Genomic DNA, 16121 nt, shown 5'->3' on the forward strand with positions numbered 1-16121 from the left:
CAGGGAGCTGGGGAAGGCAGGGGGAGGTACAAAAAAAAAGTATGAGAGAAATTTAATATTCATGGAGGATACATCCAGAAGCTCCAAAATTCTCTTAATTGGAGTTCCAGGAGAGAGTAGAAAAAATGTAAAGGTTAAAGTGATCATAAAATTAATAGAAGCAAATACCTAAAGCTGAAAACAGGGCACCTGGGTGGCTCAGTCAGTTAAGCATCTGCCTTTGGCTCAGGTCATGATCCCAGGGTCCTGGGATCGAGTCCTGCATTGGGCTTCCTGCTCAGCGGGGAGCCTGCTTCTCCCTCTACCCCCACCCTCCATCGTGATCGCTCTCTCTCAAATAAATAAATGAAATCTTAAAAAACAAAACAAAACTGAAAACAGCTATGTCTTGAGTTTGGAATGGCCATACAGTACCAAGCAAAATTAATTAAAATAGTAATGATAAGCCCACTCCTACTCATAGCTTGAAGAAATTTCGGAATACTAAGAACAAAGAGAAAAATGTAAAAAGCTTTCAGATACAGAGTAAAAGACAAATAAAATGGAATTGGGAAAATCTGAACCAAGGGAGGAAAACACCCCACAAAGTAAGAAGACTCAGTCTTCTCACCGACAACAATGGATGCCAAAATAAAAAGATCAAGGTCTGTTAACATCAAATTCTGTGAGTATAAAAGTCATTACTGCAAAGTGAGCAAAATAGAGACATTTTTAAATTTGTTAAGATTCAGGTGAATAGGAATCTTTTAAAATAATTACTTGAGTTTGTCATCTAGGAAATGGCCAAATGGAAGATAAAACCAAGAATTTAAAAGACAGGCTGTAGGGAACTACAAACAGGAAAGACACGTTGAAGTATGGTTATGTTAAATATGTATTTATTGTGAAACAACTCAGTAATCTGAAATTGGGGGCTGTCATGGAGAAAAAGATTTGGTATATGCTTAATTCTTGCCTTTGGGGGAAGAAAGGTAAATATATTGATATTGATTGTATCTTTTATTTTTTTAGCTTTTTATATGAAAAATTACAGCCACACATAAAAAAATATTATAACAAACTTCACTATAGCCATAATCTAGAAGTAATAATTATTCACATTTTGCCATATTCCTGTAGTATTTTAAAGCAATTCCCAGATATCACAGCCCTTCACCTTTAAATATGTCAGTATGCATCTTTATCTAAAAGTGACTTTTTATAATAACCACAACACCATTATAACACCTAACAAGATAATAACAGTTTCATAGTATCATTTAATACCCAGTCCATATTCAGATTTTTCTAATTGTCCCCAAAATGTCTTTTTACAATTATTTTGCTCAAACCAAGCCTGCAAATTGCATTTGGTTGATGTCTCTTAAGTCTCTTTTAATGCTTGATAGTCCCGCAGCTCACTCCAATGCAAAGAAAAAAAAAAAAAGGAGGCGGGGGTGGGGGGGGGGAATCCCACAAAGAAAAAATCCCAAATTTTTTCATGCGACCAGCCTCTGAAAAAACCAGGTCAGTTGCTAATTAACTTACAATGAGGCCAGGTTATACAATGACGCATAACCTAGATTTGTTTGTTTCTTTGTAGGATTGCTTAACTGGTCTCTAGTCACTGTATCAATAGGAAGTTTGATTTAAAGGTTTGACTAGGTTCGAGTTTAATAGCATTGTTAGAAGTAATCTAGGTAGTGCTAGGCACACCACGTTACATCTCGCCATGAAGCACATTATGTAAAAATGACCATTTTAAGAGCTGCTCAGTTTGATCCGTGGGTTCATGTGGTAACAATCTGATCCTCCACTGCAAAGTTCCTCACCCCTCCCCTGTAGATCAGTAAGTATCTGTAGTATGATACCCTGTACTGTGGTAAAGCTACTGTTGGGCTTAAAGGGGGCAAGCAAATCAGAAACTATCCAGAAATTAACAAAATGAGAACACTGCCAGAAAAACAAACACAAAAATGGCAGAAGGAATGAATTTATTTTAAAACAACAGAAATCAAGGAATCAGGAGGAAAAGACTTGACCAAAAAACAGACCAAAAACCAGTCTTGGAAAAGATCAATAAAACAGAAAAATATTTGGTAAGTCAGGCTGAGAGGAAAAAAGAGAAATCATGCAGATAAATAATAGGGCATATGTGCGCAATTATAAGTGAAAAACGGGGTCTAGAAAATATGGGTGAAATTCTGAGAAAATAAGAATGACCGGGTTGGCTCCAAAACAAATTTTAAAACCCACATTAGTCAACACGAGAAAATCATCCAGTAAAATTAGATGCAAAAGCAACACGAGTCCATTAATGAATGTAATTCATACAGTAATTGCTACGTACCTGGACTGTTCTCATCGCTTTAAATATATTAACTAACTTCAATAACTAATTTCAATAAATGCTATAAAGGCACCTGATTAAATTCAATCCCATTCCTGATTAAAATTACAAAAAGAAATATATTTTAGGGATAAAAAGAAATCACTATTCTGAGAAAAAAATAAAGTATCTATTGGAAATCTATAATGAGCATTACATTTGATGGCGGCATTAGAACGTCTCATCTTAAATGTCAAAAACTCAATTTTAAACAGAAGTTACTTGTTTCGCCCCAAGTAACTTGGAAGTTCCAGGGAATTCATCTAGATCGGCAATACCTGGGTCCAGGGTGTCCCTACCGGGGACACAAAGACTATCCAATTTGCAAGGGTATCACAGTTTTGAGACAGGAATGTACCCTCATGCATGTACGCTAAGATTCAGTTTACAAAAAATTCAAATCACACACAAATTGGTCAGAAATACTTCAGGTGCACCTGTGCCCTTGTCCCTTGATTTTTGCCCTATTTCCTTCCAAATGATTCAAGATAACTGTGAATCTAGAGAAGTCAGGAGAACCCCCCCCCCTTCCCATCATATGCCTGCCTTATTGTCATTTTTTTTGTCTCCCCACGTCATCATCACCTTTAGCGCTGGCTCAGAGTTTTTTTCTGGTTTGAATAAGGTGTTGCCTGAGGAATTTCAGGATCTCTCCCCAGGAGTGCTCCTGGGCTGCTGCGTGAGCAGCAGGGTCCCCTCCCCAGAGCAGGGGCCAAGAAAAGCTCTGGTTCGGGGACGCGTAACACAGGGGCGCATAGGGCGGCTCTATGAGATGGCCCGCCCCGGGGTACGCCAGCATCCTTCCGTTGTTTCTCCCATGGCTCCGCAGCTGGCGCAGGGCCTGCTCAGCATACTCCTTGCTATTGAAGCATTCGTCATTCTCTCCAACAATGAAGAGGATTGAACCCTGGGCCTTTTCAATAGGAAGCACGCTTTGCTGATTGAGTTCATCCCGGGGGTCTCCCTTGTAGTGGCGGAGGCTCACAGCCCCCGAGACGTGAAACTGCATGCGCTCTATAAACGTGGGGATGGGCGTTATAACCAGATCTTTGTACCTGAGCGGAAATTCGTAGATGGCATTGGTCCCATTGATGCAGATGGTGGCTGCCACCTGCTTCAGGAAGCAGGCCATGGCCAGCCCGATCTCTGCACCCTTGCTCACCGAGATCACTCCGATTCCCGGCATTTGGACCTGAAGCGCAAAATAAAGGGAACCCATCACAAGCCATACTCGAAGGAGCTGCCCCGCAGGCCAGTAAGCTAGTGTCATGGAAACAGAAAATACGGGATGGAGTCCCAGCACGCGAGTCTACCAGATTCTCTGACTGAAAACGTTACTTCCTTGCATTCTGGAAGCCTTATTGTCTTATTCGGGTGATAATATTTCCTACCCTGCAGGACTGTTCTAAGGATTTAGGAAACTCCTCATCAGAGGCAGAGTTCCATCAAAGCAAAAAGAGCTTAAATGCACCAGCCACATTCAACATCACCTGAGTAGAAGCAGGTAAACTTAAGAATCAAATTCTTCTCTCCAGCTAGGAAAAGAGGTTTCCCGGGTTCTTTTGAATATTATGTAGGTGTCATTCATATTTAAATAGCATTTTTACAGCTACAGAGGTTTTGCACATCCATTACTCCGAGAGCTAATGCTGAAAGCATTGGGAGGGTAAAGATGAAAGACTTGGGTTCTATAAACAATTGAATTCCAGTGCCCATCTCACAGGAAAAGTAGTAGGTCATAGGAAGGGGTCCTGAATTCTGTGGAAGGCTGAAGGAGCAGAGGGAAGGAAGAAGTTTGGAAGATGAGTAGGGAAAGGAAGGGCACCTTGGACAGACAGAAGAAAATACATAGCAACTGGATATGTTTACTTTGCTTACAGTTGTATGCCCAGCACCTGTCATCAGATCCCCTAAAAAAAATTTTTTTTTAATTAGAGCTTTCTGAGATCCAATTTTCAAGTTTCTACGTCAATAGGTCTGAGTGGGCCCCAGAATGTCATACCAGACCATACCCCCGGGAAATCCAGTGTGCTTCTACGTTTGGGAACCAGCCGCAAGAGGAACGGACTGGTGAGCAAGGGAGGAGATGATGACTAGAGACCCAAAACTACACTATGGCGGTACCACAGGGGCCGGTGGTGAGGGAGCAAACTGAAAAGTGGCAGGGAGGGTGAAGAAGCTGTGATGTATTGAGATAGATTGGGGAATAGACCCTAAAACACTTCGGGGCTGGTTGAGGATGTCGGGAAGGGAGAGGGGGGAAAACAGATGGGCAAGGATGACAAGCTGGATTTATCGAGAGTTTACTGTATGCTGGTCCTCGGCTAAGTGCTTCACACATAAATTGTCTCAGCTTGTCCTTCTAACAGAACCTGGAGATTCAGGAAGTCTACAAGTCTCGCTTAAGGTTACAACAGTATCAAGGGGCCGAGGTGGGACTTGAACCTCTTCTGATGACACAGAATCTAAACTGAATTATGACAACAGCCCTTTCTCCTCAGATAATATCACAAATAGTGACATTTGAAATGAAAAAAAAATTTTTTTAACTTGAAAACATTTTATTTGGGATTTAATTCCTTCTAGACAACCCTTTAAAGAGAGCCAAATATGCTTAGAAAAATCACACATGTGTTTGATGGTGATGATGGTGGTAACACTGAAGATTGAAGACACTGACAATACTCCAGTAGGAGACACGGCCTCACGTGTCCTGGAGAACAGTCAAGGCTCCAGGGAGAGAATGATACAAGTCATGGAGTCAGGATAACCTAATGGTTTGAAGCAAAGCATTGCCACAAGGGCTGTCAAGTTTTGACACATGACTTAATCTGAGTTTGGCTTCTCATCTGAAGAATGAGGATGTCAACAGGACTCACATCACGAAGTAATTGTGAGTGTTAAATAAGAGTGTTTTTAAAGTACTTAGCATAGAGTCAAACAAAGAGTCGTTTAATAAATGTTAGCTGGTATGATTGTTTTACCATGACAGGTTGAACCATAAAGCAAAGCTGATATTCGAACATTTTCAAACTGGAAAACCAGAATTACTGTATTTCAACTTAACAGACTGTCAACCCAGATACCTGACCATGGGATATTTATTCCTATGTTTCTGTTTTTATTTTATTATTTTTTAAAGATTTTATTTATTTATTTATTTGACAGAATGACAGCCAGTGAGAGAGGGAACACAAGCAGGGGGAGTGGGAGAGGAAGAAGCAGGCTCCCAGCAGAGGAGCCTGATGTGGGGCTCAACCCCAGGACCCCGGGATCACGCCCTGAGCCGAAGGCAGACGCTTAACGACTGCACAACCCAGGCGCCCCACTGCGCCACCCAGGCGCCCCTCTGTTTTTAGTAACTAACACAAACATCAGTATTTTGAGACCTCTTCAAGAGGTCTAGATAATAATTCATCTGATATTTAATTCCTAGAAAAAAGCTGGATTATGGGATGGGCTAGTTCAGTCCTTCTCAAACTTGAACGTGCATCCAGCTGGGGAGCTTGTTAAAATGCAGGTGCTGCCCGGGATGCGGCCTGCGAGTCTGCATTCAGACAGCTCTCTGGTCATACCAAGGCCTCTGGACCATGGACCACATGTTCTTTTCTTTCTTTTCTTTTTTTTTTTTAAGATTTTATTTATTTATTTGACAGAGAGAGAGCCAGCGAGAGAGGGAACACAAGCAGGGGGAGTGGGAAAGGGAGAAGCAGGCTTCCCTCTGAGCCGGGAGCCCGATGCGGGGGCTCGATCCCAGAACGCTGGGATCATGACCTGAGCCGAAAGCAGACACTTAACGACTGAGCCACCCAGGCGCCCCATGGACCACATTTTCAATGGGACAACAGTACTTGACAGAGTTCTAAAATGATCCTTCCTTTCTAGATTCCTTTTCCCGCTTTGGGCCTTAAACACTTACTTGGGGCTTAGTTGTGCCCCTAGAGCTGATACTAACTGAAGAGCTAATTCAGCCAGTCTGATTGGTGCGGCCACATCCGTTCTGCCCTGATCCTGTGGCCCGGCTCTGAAACGGAACTTCTGCGCGTTCTTAGTCTCAGCACTCTTTCATAGGATTTAACTGCATTCCCCCATGCAGACAATCACTGAAATTTGAAACCATGTCAAGCCAGAGATTTCATCATTTGAGATCAGCCGCTGATAAAAACCGAAGAGCCACTGATGAGTAAATTACACACACTTCAAACGTAAGGAGACTTGGTTTTTTTTTTTCCGTTGGAAATAACCATAATATATGCACCATTTATTGTCTTCTGTGCCAGTAAGCTGATCGGCAACCCAGCAATCCTACAAGGTCAACATTATCAGCCCCATTTTAAGGGTAGCTGTGCTATGCCCAAGTCTAAACAGATTGGTAAAATAGGCAAAACAGACGTTCCTGATTTTTTTTTTTTTTTTTTTTTTTGCTATAATGTTGCAAGGTAGAATGTAAAGTATTCTAAATTACCTTGGGATGGGCTAGTAGCAAGTTTGCAGCTTCCTCAAAATATTCCAGGTCGATCTCCTGCAGTGAACTGGGCAGGTCTTCGTAGGCAAAATATGCTAAGGCCAGCACCGCAAAGCCGTGCACAGCCAAAAGACTGGCCCGAAATTCAACCAGACCCCCTCGGCCCCCAAACAAATCAATGACTCCTGGGAAAGGACCTTCCCCTGAAAGCAACAAAAAGAAAAGAAAATGAGATCAGAAAGAGTGGAACGAGGGTCACGTGGCTAAGAGGGGAAGTACAAGGTGAGAAAATGAATTCCACTTTCACACACACACACACAGACACACACACACACAGACACACACACACACACAATGGCATGCTGGTTTTAAACTATTGTGGGAAATACTAGTTCTCCAATAATGTGTTGCCGTTTGTTTTGTTTTTATATTCACCGACATTTCCTATATCACCGAAGATTAGTCTCACCTGGAGGCAGAAAAAGGGCTCCTCGCACCCGACCTTCTCGGATCTGCACCCGCTGTATCCCAGGGGCTGAGAACCAGCGCTGGACCACCTGGCTGGCCATGGGCTCGTCTGTGATGAAATCTTGCATACAAACTGAGTCATATAGGTCCAGAGTGACCCAGAAGGGGCTGTTCACATCTCGCTTAAGCAGCCTCCCGAAAGCCTTCTGGGGCTTCAGAGACCAGAAGAGGCCCATGGGGTGGACCCCCACGTAGTCACCTCCAAACGCAGGAGCCTGCGTGAGGTCCAGCTCACCAACCTCGTTCGCCTTGTAGAAGGCTTTGGACCGGTACACATTCCCCTTCTCATCCTTCAGAGATGCCATTAGGGTCACCAACTGCAACGGGGACAGGCCTGTCACTCGGATGTGCACGGGCTCATCTGCAAGGGCGCTTGCTGGGGTGGCTGTCAGCTGGAACATTGGCAACTCTCAAAGGGTCCAAGTGGTAGTCCCTGCCCTAGAGCGTGAGAAGAGACTTTGAGTTGGAGACTGAAATCCCAGGAGAAAGATCGAGACAAGGCTTGCGTTAGGTCTAGCCAAGCTCTACTTCTAGAGACCTCATGCAAAATATATAGAGCCTTCGGAGGAGGGAAAGAAGTGCAAGAGGACTCATTTTACATATTTACATTCTCATTTTACGTATAAGGAAACAGGTTGAGTGACATGCTCAAAGCCTCATAAACAATGAACAGCAGAACTGGAAATTCGAGCTAAGGCTGATAGCGCAGCCTCCTGTCTTATCCACTGTAACTCTGCAGTAAACCCTCGTGTTACGGTTTGGGGGTAAGTCGAGCTTTAATTCCTCAGCTGAGATAATACCCATGTGACCTATTTCACAGAGTGTTTGTTAGGATCTAAGGAGGTAGTGCACGGAAAAGCCCTTACAGGAAGGATCAGTGCTGCTTTTCAAGCCCCACACTCACATGGGGTCGAGTTACACAACAAGAAATATACCACGGGGTTTTTTGGTTTTGTTTTTTTTAAGTCTCTAATCCCTCCCTGCCATTATAAGACCAACATCCAGCTCTTTCTCGTGTTCCCATTATTTATTCCTTTTAAGGGAAAATAAAACTCCATGATCTTGTCTTTGCTTTTATGCCTTTCTGATGGAGTAATGTCTGATAAATGTCAAAATGTCGTTTGTGGTAAAGAGACTATAATAGACATTGGATCAACTATTTCATACCCTGCTCCATTCATGACCAAAATTTGGGGTATTTCCTCCTTCCTTACATCCTTTCTCCTTTCCTTTCTTCTCTCTGTCTCTCCTCCCTTTCCTCCTTTCTTCCATACCTCATACTCACACACTCAAAAAATTGAACCTCTTTGCAGATAACAGAAGCAGAGTAAAATAAGAATAAAATAGGGGCGCCTGGGTGGCACAGCGGTTAAGCGTCTGCCTTCGGCTCAGGGCGTGATCCCGGCGTTATGGGATCGAGCCCCACATCAGGCTCCTCTGCTATAAGCCTGCTTCTCCCTCTCCCACTCCCCCTGCTTGCGTTCCCTCTCTCGCTGGCTGTCTCTCTCTGTCAAATAAATAAATAAAATCTTTAAAAAAAAATAAGAATAAAATAGAATTGGGAAAATATGAGCCAAAATCTGGCACCGGTCAAAGAAAACCCAGAGCATGAAAAGTAAAGATTTTGTGGGCTGTAAGTGGCACCAAATTCGAATTAGTAACCACCAAAGGAGAAAAGGTAACTTGGTCAGGTCCGTTGTTCTAATTATTATCATAGAAAAAGTTACCAGGTCCTCAGGGGCAAGGATAAAGGGAGGTCTTTCCAATATTTAGCTCTAACAGAAATTTCTTGTATGAAACTTTGACATAGGTATGCACCATTTTTTGGACAAAATCTTGATACAAATTGTGGTGATAGAAAAGCCTCCTAAAGCCCAGAGATGAAGACTCGGCAGCCATGTTGCTACCATGTGGCCTCAACCTGGGGCCACTGCTGATTGGATCAGGGCTAAACACCTGATTCAAGGTGTGCCAGGGGTATTTTCCCCTTGCCTATTTAGAATGGGCACCCAGAGATCACCAGTCACTCCAATTTGTCAGAAATTCCCCATAATAGTCACTCTTACTCCATGTGTACATTTTTGCTACTTCCACCAAAGTATTTGCCAGAGATTAGATGAGAGTGACATTTTGTATAAGAAGCGATTCTCTCAAGAGAAGGATATGGATTTGACCAAAATGAAACCCTGAAACAAATAAACGAGAGAGAGAGAGAGAGAGACCACTTGACAGGTCAACAGTATGTGCTTGTGAATGCTGTCTCAGGTTTCCCCACCAAAGACAAGGAAGGGACCAGATGATCAGTAACCCCATAGTCATTGCCCATGCAATACGGGCTAAATAAGGTCAGCGTCTTTCACACCTTGTATTTTGTGATAAGTGTACCTTCCTGAGGATTTGGCAGGGATCCAAAGCAAGTTTGACAGATTGCCTTCCTAGAAGTCGGCTGTAAATCTAACAGACCTCGGACTTATCAAGCCTATGAGTCATCACTCTCTTATAGTCAAGAAACAAGAAGAGTCCAGAGTTAAAATACCCACAAACACAGCGCACGCATGAAAGAAGACTTGGTACCTGTACAGCAGGGCTTCTCACCTGAGGTTCTGAGGAACGCTGAGGTTTTGTGAAATGTTACGAGGGGTTTCCACTAGAGTTCTTAATTGAGAAAAAAAAGAAACCATTTTCGACCTTCAAGTGTCCTGTGATTCTGGTGCACATAATGATGGATAGTGATTGAGGGGTCCTCTTAGTGATTTCTTTCCAAGTTTTCATCCCATGAGGACAGTGTGCAGGGGGATCATGTTCATTTGATTGAGTTCATTTTCAGTTTTGGATGCAAGATGGAGGAGGCTGTCGATGGCTGGTGAGCACTACCTTGCACGGAGAGGAGGGTGGTAGGCTGATCACGTCTGTCCCTCCTTCCTGCATTACCTTCTCCAAACTCTCTCTACACTTTGTGAAATGAGTTAAGGGAGTAAACAAACCCTCTTGGTGTAAGGGAAAATCAGACGGAAATTTGCACTCTGAAAAATGAATTCTTACACACTGCAACTCTGCTGCGCTCCGACTCTTTGCTGTTGTTTGTAAGCTTTGCAAAGTGTGGACAGAGGAGGAAAGCATCGTAAATTAGGGGCAGTATAAGAAGAGCACTGTAACAAAGAATCATTCTTAAGAATTTTTCTCTTTGGGACGCCTAGGTGGCTCAGTTGGTTAAGCGTCTGACGTGGGCTCAGGTCATGATCCCAGGGTCCTGGGACTGAGTCCTACATCTGGCTCCTTGCTCAGCGGGGAGCCTGCTTCTCCCTCTGCCTGCTGCTCCCCCTGCTTGTGCCCCACCCTGGCAAATGAATAAAATTTTTAAAATTTTTTTTAAAAAAAGAATTTTTCTCTCTCCATTATTTATTATGCCACTATTTTGTATTTTAGTAAGCATTTGCTTTTTATAAATATGTCTGATGGTCCAATAGGCTGATTTTTGAAGATAAATTTAAAGTGGAAAGAGAGGATTGAAAGAGTGGAGACATGTCTTATGACATCAGAACTGGAGAATTACCATCTTCTGAGTCATTTCATAAGAGACGACGCGCCAAAAAGTCTTTCTTTACAATGAAGCTACTAACTGACGGGATTTACACTAGCTGGTGATATAGGTTGTCCTGTCCCAATGGGCATCTTCTCTAACAAATAATTCTTAAATGCAGAGACGGCTCCAGGAAAATCGAAAAGGCAATCGTACACCACAATCATTTGATTAGTAAAGGGCCTGGGTCTTTTAAATGGCTCCTGGAATTCTATTCTCTCCTTGGTTCCCTTTTTTTCTCTACCTGCAAACGCTTTGTTGAACACTTACTAAAAGCTGGTTACTGGGTAATATTAATTCCCATAATAAAGCCTTTCCGCTTTTCAAAGTCCTTTCATGGTCATTGTAAGTTAGGAGCTCAAACTCAGCAAGTTAAGTGACTTACCCAAGTTTGCCTGTGTTAACAGTGCAACAAGAATTTTAACCCATGCCATCTGACCCTTCATTTAAATCTTATTTATTTTCCCCAAATGACAGTAGAAATGTGAACGTGCATTTTTTTTCCTGGCCTCTCCCACCATGTTTCTTTTTTACTACTTTTTTACTACTGTCTTGTCTTCATCTTTTCCTTTCCCTGACTCTGAAGCTTTTAATTACAGATACAGCCTGCTGCATAGTATGGCAGGATTGGTAATGGAAGAGTAGGGTTGAATTTTCATCCATAAACGCAAATGTGCACAAAATGCAATGTTTCCCTATTATTCTAGATTCAGCGTAATGTCTCTTTTGACTGCTTGTTCCTCCAGGTGGCACAGATGTAATCACAGAATTTAGAGCACTCTGCTTTTCCTTGCAGCCCAAGTAAGTCCCGGTGAGTTGTGCAGTGCTAAAAGACTTGGCGGGAGCACCCGGCTCCTACCTTATTATGTGTTCTTTCAAACCCATTTTGCGAAGTATGCCAGGGGGTCCAAATTCAGATACCTGGAGGGGCCAAGCAGGAAATGTAAGTTTGCAGATAAAGGTCAGAGCGAAGGCAATATAAGACTCTAGTGAACTGGAAAAGATCCGCCCAATCTAAAGGCATTGAAATGTATTCTCCTGAAAACAGCACAACACAAAACGGCACATAACACACAACAACAACAAAACCCCCAAGGTGGGTATCAAACAAAACACACAGATTTGTGAGTTTTGGAATTTACATCATCTAATTAGGTTTTTTGTAAGTCAAAGGCCAGGAAAATTTTTTTTTCTCCCTTTGTGTGGTGTCATCCTTTCCTGAGGCACCGAGGATCAACTGACCTTCCTCAAGTAGAAGGACCACAAGGTAGAATGGAAATTCCAAAATAGGGTGGGGGGAAGTGGGACGCAAGGACTCGTACGATACTATTTCCAGCGGTGTATGACTCCAATATCCAAAGCCCTCAAACTTTCTCCTTCTTACCTCTCACCACGCTAATGTTTGTAACATCTTCCTGCTTTCCTACTTCTATTGTCTTCTTCTCAATTGGATCCCAACTAATCCACATACTGTGATAGGAATTAATACCTTTGTTAGTTAATAAGGCGTATCTCCTCTCAGAACCAGTCCCTCACAGATTTTCTAGAACAAGTCGTAAGAAGCCTCAAAGCTTATCCTGTCCAATGTTGGATTGTCACCATGATCAATAAAGCGCCTACTGCGTTCAGGGACATCCCGCTGAAGACGAGTGTCTATCCTCTGGGCTCTCCCCCTGCCCCTCAGAGCACTTAGGATGTTACTGAACCTTACACTAGAGCCACTGATGCTGTGTTTGCTCTCCTGTGGATCTGTGAATTCCTGAGGGCAGGCTCCTGTCTGATCTGTGTTTGTCACAGTCACTGTGCATGGAGCCCTTCACTTCCAGGTATTTGACTGATTGTTCAAAATTGACTGTGCTGGGGCGCCTGGGTGGCACAGCGGTTAAGCGTCTGCCTTCGGCTCAGGGCGTGATCCCGGCGTTCTGGGATCGAGCCCCACATCAGGCTCCTCCGCTATGAGCCTGCTTCTTCCTCTCCCACTCCCCCTGCTTGTGTTCCCTCTCTCGCTGGCTGTCTCTATCTCTTAAATAAATTAGTAAAATCTTAAAAGAAAAATTGACTGTGCTTTCCACTTCATTCCCATATACTCTCATCCAGTTACCTAATTCTTCCTCCCTGTTTGTGGTCTTTTTCACTTCCCAGTCTAATCTCTGCAATGTTGTCAGATCTCAACACAAAAACAATCGAATCACTCTCCTGCTTTAAACTTCCAGTGACTGAAGGGTGAAGGGTGACATCTAAATCCTCTGGCCTGGCATTGAGACCCTTCGCAGGGGAATGGTTCCACTACAGCCCCCTGCAGGGTTTCCCTGCGTCCACAGGCAAAACTTGGACCACCAGGACCTAAATCTGGATGCCATGGCAAGATAGGCAATCTTTAGAGGAGGCTTCACAAGATTGTTTTCTCAACAGTCTCTCTCATCTTTTTTTATAATTGAAATATAATTGACATATGATATTGGTTTCAGGTGTACAACATCCGACAACTATAATACATTACCAAATGATCACCGTGAAAGGTTTAGTTACCATGTGTCATCATACAAAGTTATTACAATGTTATTGACTATATACCCCTACGCTGTACTTTACACCCTGATGACTTATTTATTTTATAAGTGGAAGTTTATAGCTCTTAATTGTCTCTCCCTATCTTATGGGAGGCTGCCGTGGGACAGTTTTCCCATCCACCTCCGAGGTTCCAGAGAGGCACAGGACCTTGGGGCATGACTGCAGGCTCTGTGACAGTTTGGCTGCAGTCTGCAGTTGGCCCCTCAGCAACAGGGTACCTGCGACGGCGGTGAGGTCGTGGGGCCCCTTCTGTTTCGGAGCCGTCGTTCCAAGGTGTAAGACCGGAGTCAGACAGCTGGCGCCTTTGGCTCCCCTTGCCTTCACTAGCTCAATAAATAATAAACTGTCTGACTCTAACAGGGGCTCAATCCGTCAGTCTTGGACTTGGACTTCCCTTTGGGTTTGGTGCCGTTCATAATAATCTGATTCAATCAAAGTCATTTACAACTAACCCCAACCTACTTACTAGTCCAACCAACCATCTTATAACACTTAGCATATGATATTGTAAAAATCCGCCTCCTTATCTCCCTCCCTTTTTGCTCTATCCAGTGTAGTGGCCTCTAGCCACATAGAGCTAATTAAATTTCAATTTATTAGAAACAAATAAAATCTTAATTCCTCAGTCACAGTAACTACATTTTAATTGCTCAATAGCCACACATAACTAGTGGCTACTACACTGGGCAATGCAGACAGAGAATATTTCCATTATTCTAGAATATTCTATTGATCAGCACTAGTCCGGATTGTTAATTACTCCTCAAGGGCAAGAATTATACCTTGCTCAACACTCTATCCCTCAGTTTCTAGAATAGTGCTAGGCCCATAGTGATTGCTCCATAAATGTTCAAGGAATCAAATGAAAGAATAAAAGATAAATGGAAAGGTTTAAAAAAAAGAATAACATTTCTCAGAGAGTATGAAGAAGAAAGAACAGAAGCCCAACTGAATTTTTATAAGCTATATCTGAAGATGCGAGACTCGTCGAAATCCAACAGAGTGACATCTCCAGGCTTCCTCCCGTCTCTGCAGCAGAAAGCTGCCCACTGCACACCACGTGTATCCATGATACACCAAGCCGCCAAGCCGCCAGAGGGCAAGAAACAAGCTGTCTCGTGGGATTAGCCTTCGAGCGGCTGCAGAGAGAGCCCTCGGCAAGACGGAAGCAAACTCATGGGGGCTGAAAGCCCAGAGCCGGATTACAGAACAGGTGCCTGACACCCCCCCCCCCCCCCGGGAAGGTATCAAGGTTACAGCACGGGGAGACCTTGGCCCATCTGGAGAAAAAGGAGTCAGGAACCAGCAGGACGCTAACAGAATAGGTGGCAGGAAACAAAGGATAAAGAGAGCAAAAGGTGCCCCCACAGAAGTTAACAAGAAACAAAAGTGCATTCCCTTTAGGGGCTTTTCTTCCTTCAGCACGGGTACTTCCTCCCCCTCCTCCCGAGCAGTAAGTCCCAGAGAAAAGTGGTCTCAAGTTTAGAAACAATCTCTCCATAAGTTCACATGAGTAGGACCCTGACTTGGCAGCCGAGTGTGCACTTGGCCCCCCAGTCAGTCTCTGGACGGTCTCTTGTCAGGTGGATGGTTCTAGCATGGATCTGCGTGGCCAAGCAATCGGCCACCCACCGGGATGCGATGGCCTTCGCAGGTCCCCCGGCCAGCTGCGCTCCCCCCCAGCATGAGAGGAAGGCACACAGCTGAGTGAAAGCCGCCTTCCCAGGTGCCTTGCCGGAACACGGAGCAGACCTGCAGACCCGGTGACAGCCCGACTGTCCCACACTCACCCTGAACGCAGCAGCTTGCTGAGCCAGCTAGAAGCACTAGAGGCTTCCCCAGCCTACTCCTCCAGCCGAGCCAGCCAGGCGCCCACTAGGCTACTCTCCCTCACAAAGCTGTCAGCTGCTCCTTCCTTTTATGTCCCCAGTGACGGGACTATGGGCCCTGCTGCCACGGGGTCAAGGCAGAGGCTCAGTGCAGCTCAGTCCAGGTGTTTCATAATGGAATCTCGTGTTTCGTCACATAGCTCTGGCTTCTAAGCCCTTCTCTGACTCCTCCTCTCCACTCCTGCTGCTGGTCTCCTTTCCTGCAAACCCTTCTCAATTTCCTCCTCTGCGTCCATGGTCTCCTAGGCAACTGCCTTTTTGATAGTGTCTAACAAGGTCAGTCCCAAATACCTGGCCTCGGAGCAGTGTGGGCTGAAGCTTCACCCGAGGGGCCTGTTATGTAAAGGCTCCTGGGCCCTTGCACCTGGAGATTCTAACTGGAATAAGGTCCTGGGATCTGTATGTTCAACAGGGGATTCCTAAGGCATAGCTGGGTTTGGGAACCACTCTTCCAAGGCACAACAGAAGCCCTCCCAATGCAAAATGCCTCCCCGGGGCCAGAACCTCTGAAATCTGCCCCACTGTTCATCTCCTCCATTGATGTCCATTGTTAAATTGTACAAATGATCAAGTTTCAGATTGTAGACTGTGCCTCCAGGTTGTGCCTTGCTTGAGGGAGGGCACTGTGTCTTTTCATTTTTGCACCTTTTGCAGCCAGTGAGGTATAGCAGGGAGACCAGCGGTCTCTGGAACCAGAAAGACCTAGATTGGAACCCGGAC

The 16121-nt window shown here is 44.2% G+C and overlaps 1 protein-coding gene across 2 annotated transcripts; it reads right to left on the bottom strand.

Moving 5' to 3' along the window:
- Positions 1-856: 856 nt before the first annotated feature.
- On the bottom strand, positions 857-15532 carry LOC113260385 (acyl-coenzyme A amino acid N-acyltransferase 2-like). Of its 2 annotated transcripts, XM_048222947.2 has the most exons (5): positions 15303-15512; positions 9957-11862; positions 7303-7799; positions 6834-7036; positions 857-3560 (listed from the first exon to the last, which is right to left on the bottom strand). In XM_048222947.2, exons 3-5 carry the CDS (start codon positions 7760-7762, stop codon positions 2967-2969), a joined length of 1257 nt encoding a protein of 418 aa, XP_048078904.1. In that variant the 5' UTR covers positions 7763-7799; positions 9957-11862; positions 15303-15512; the 3' UTR covers positions 857-2966. The 2 variants fall into 2 exon arrangements, with proteins under 2 accessions (XP_048078904.1, XP_026361907.1); XM_026506122.4 differs by lacking the exon at positions 9957-11862 and having other exon boundaries at positions 15303-15532.
- Positions 15533-16121: the final 589 nt, after the last annotated feature.

The sequence above is a fragment of the Ursus arctos genome, unplaced genomic scaffold (assembly GCF_023065955.2).
Source record: "Ursus arctos isolate Adak ecotype North America unplaced genomic scaffold, UrsArc2.0 scaffold_18, whole genome shotgun sequence".
In the NCBI taxonomy this organism is placed as follows: Eukaryota; Metazoa; Chordata; class Mammalia; order Carnivora; family Ursidae; genus Ursus; species Ursus arctos.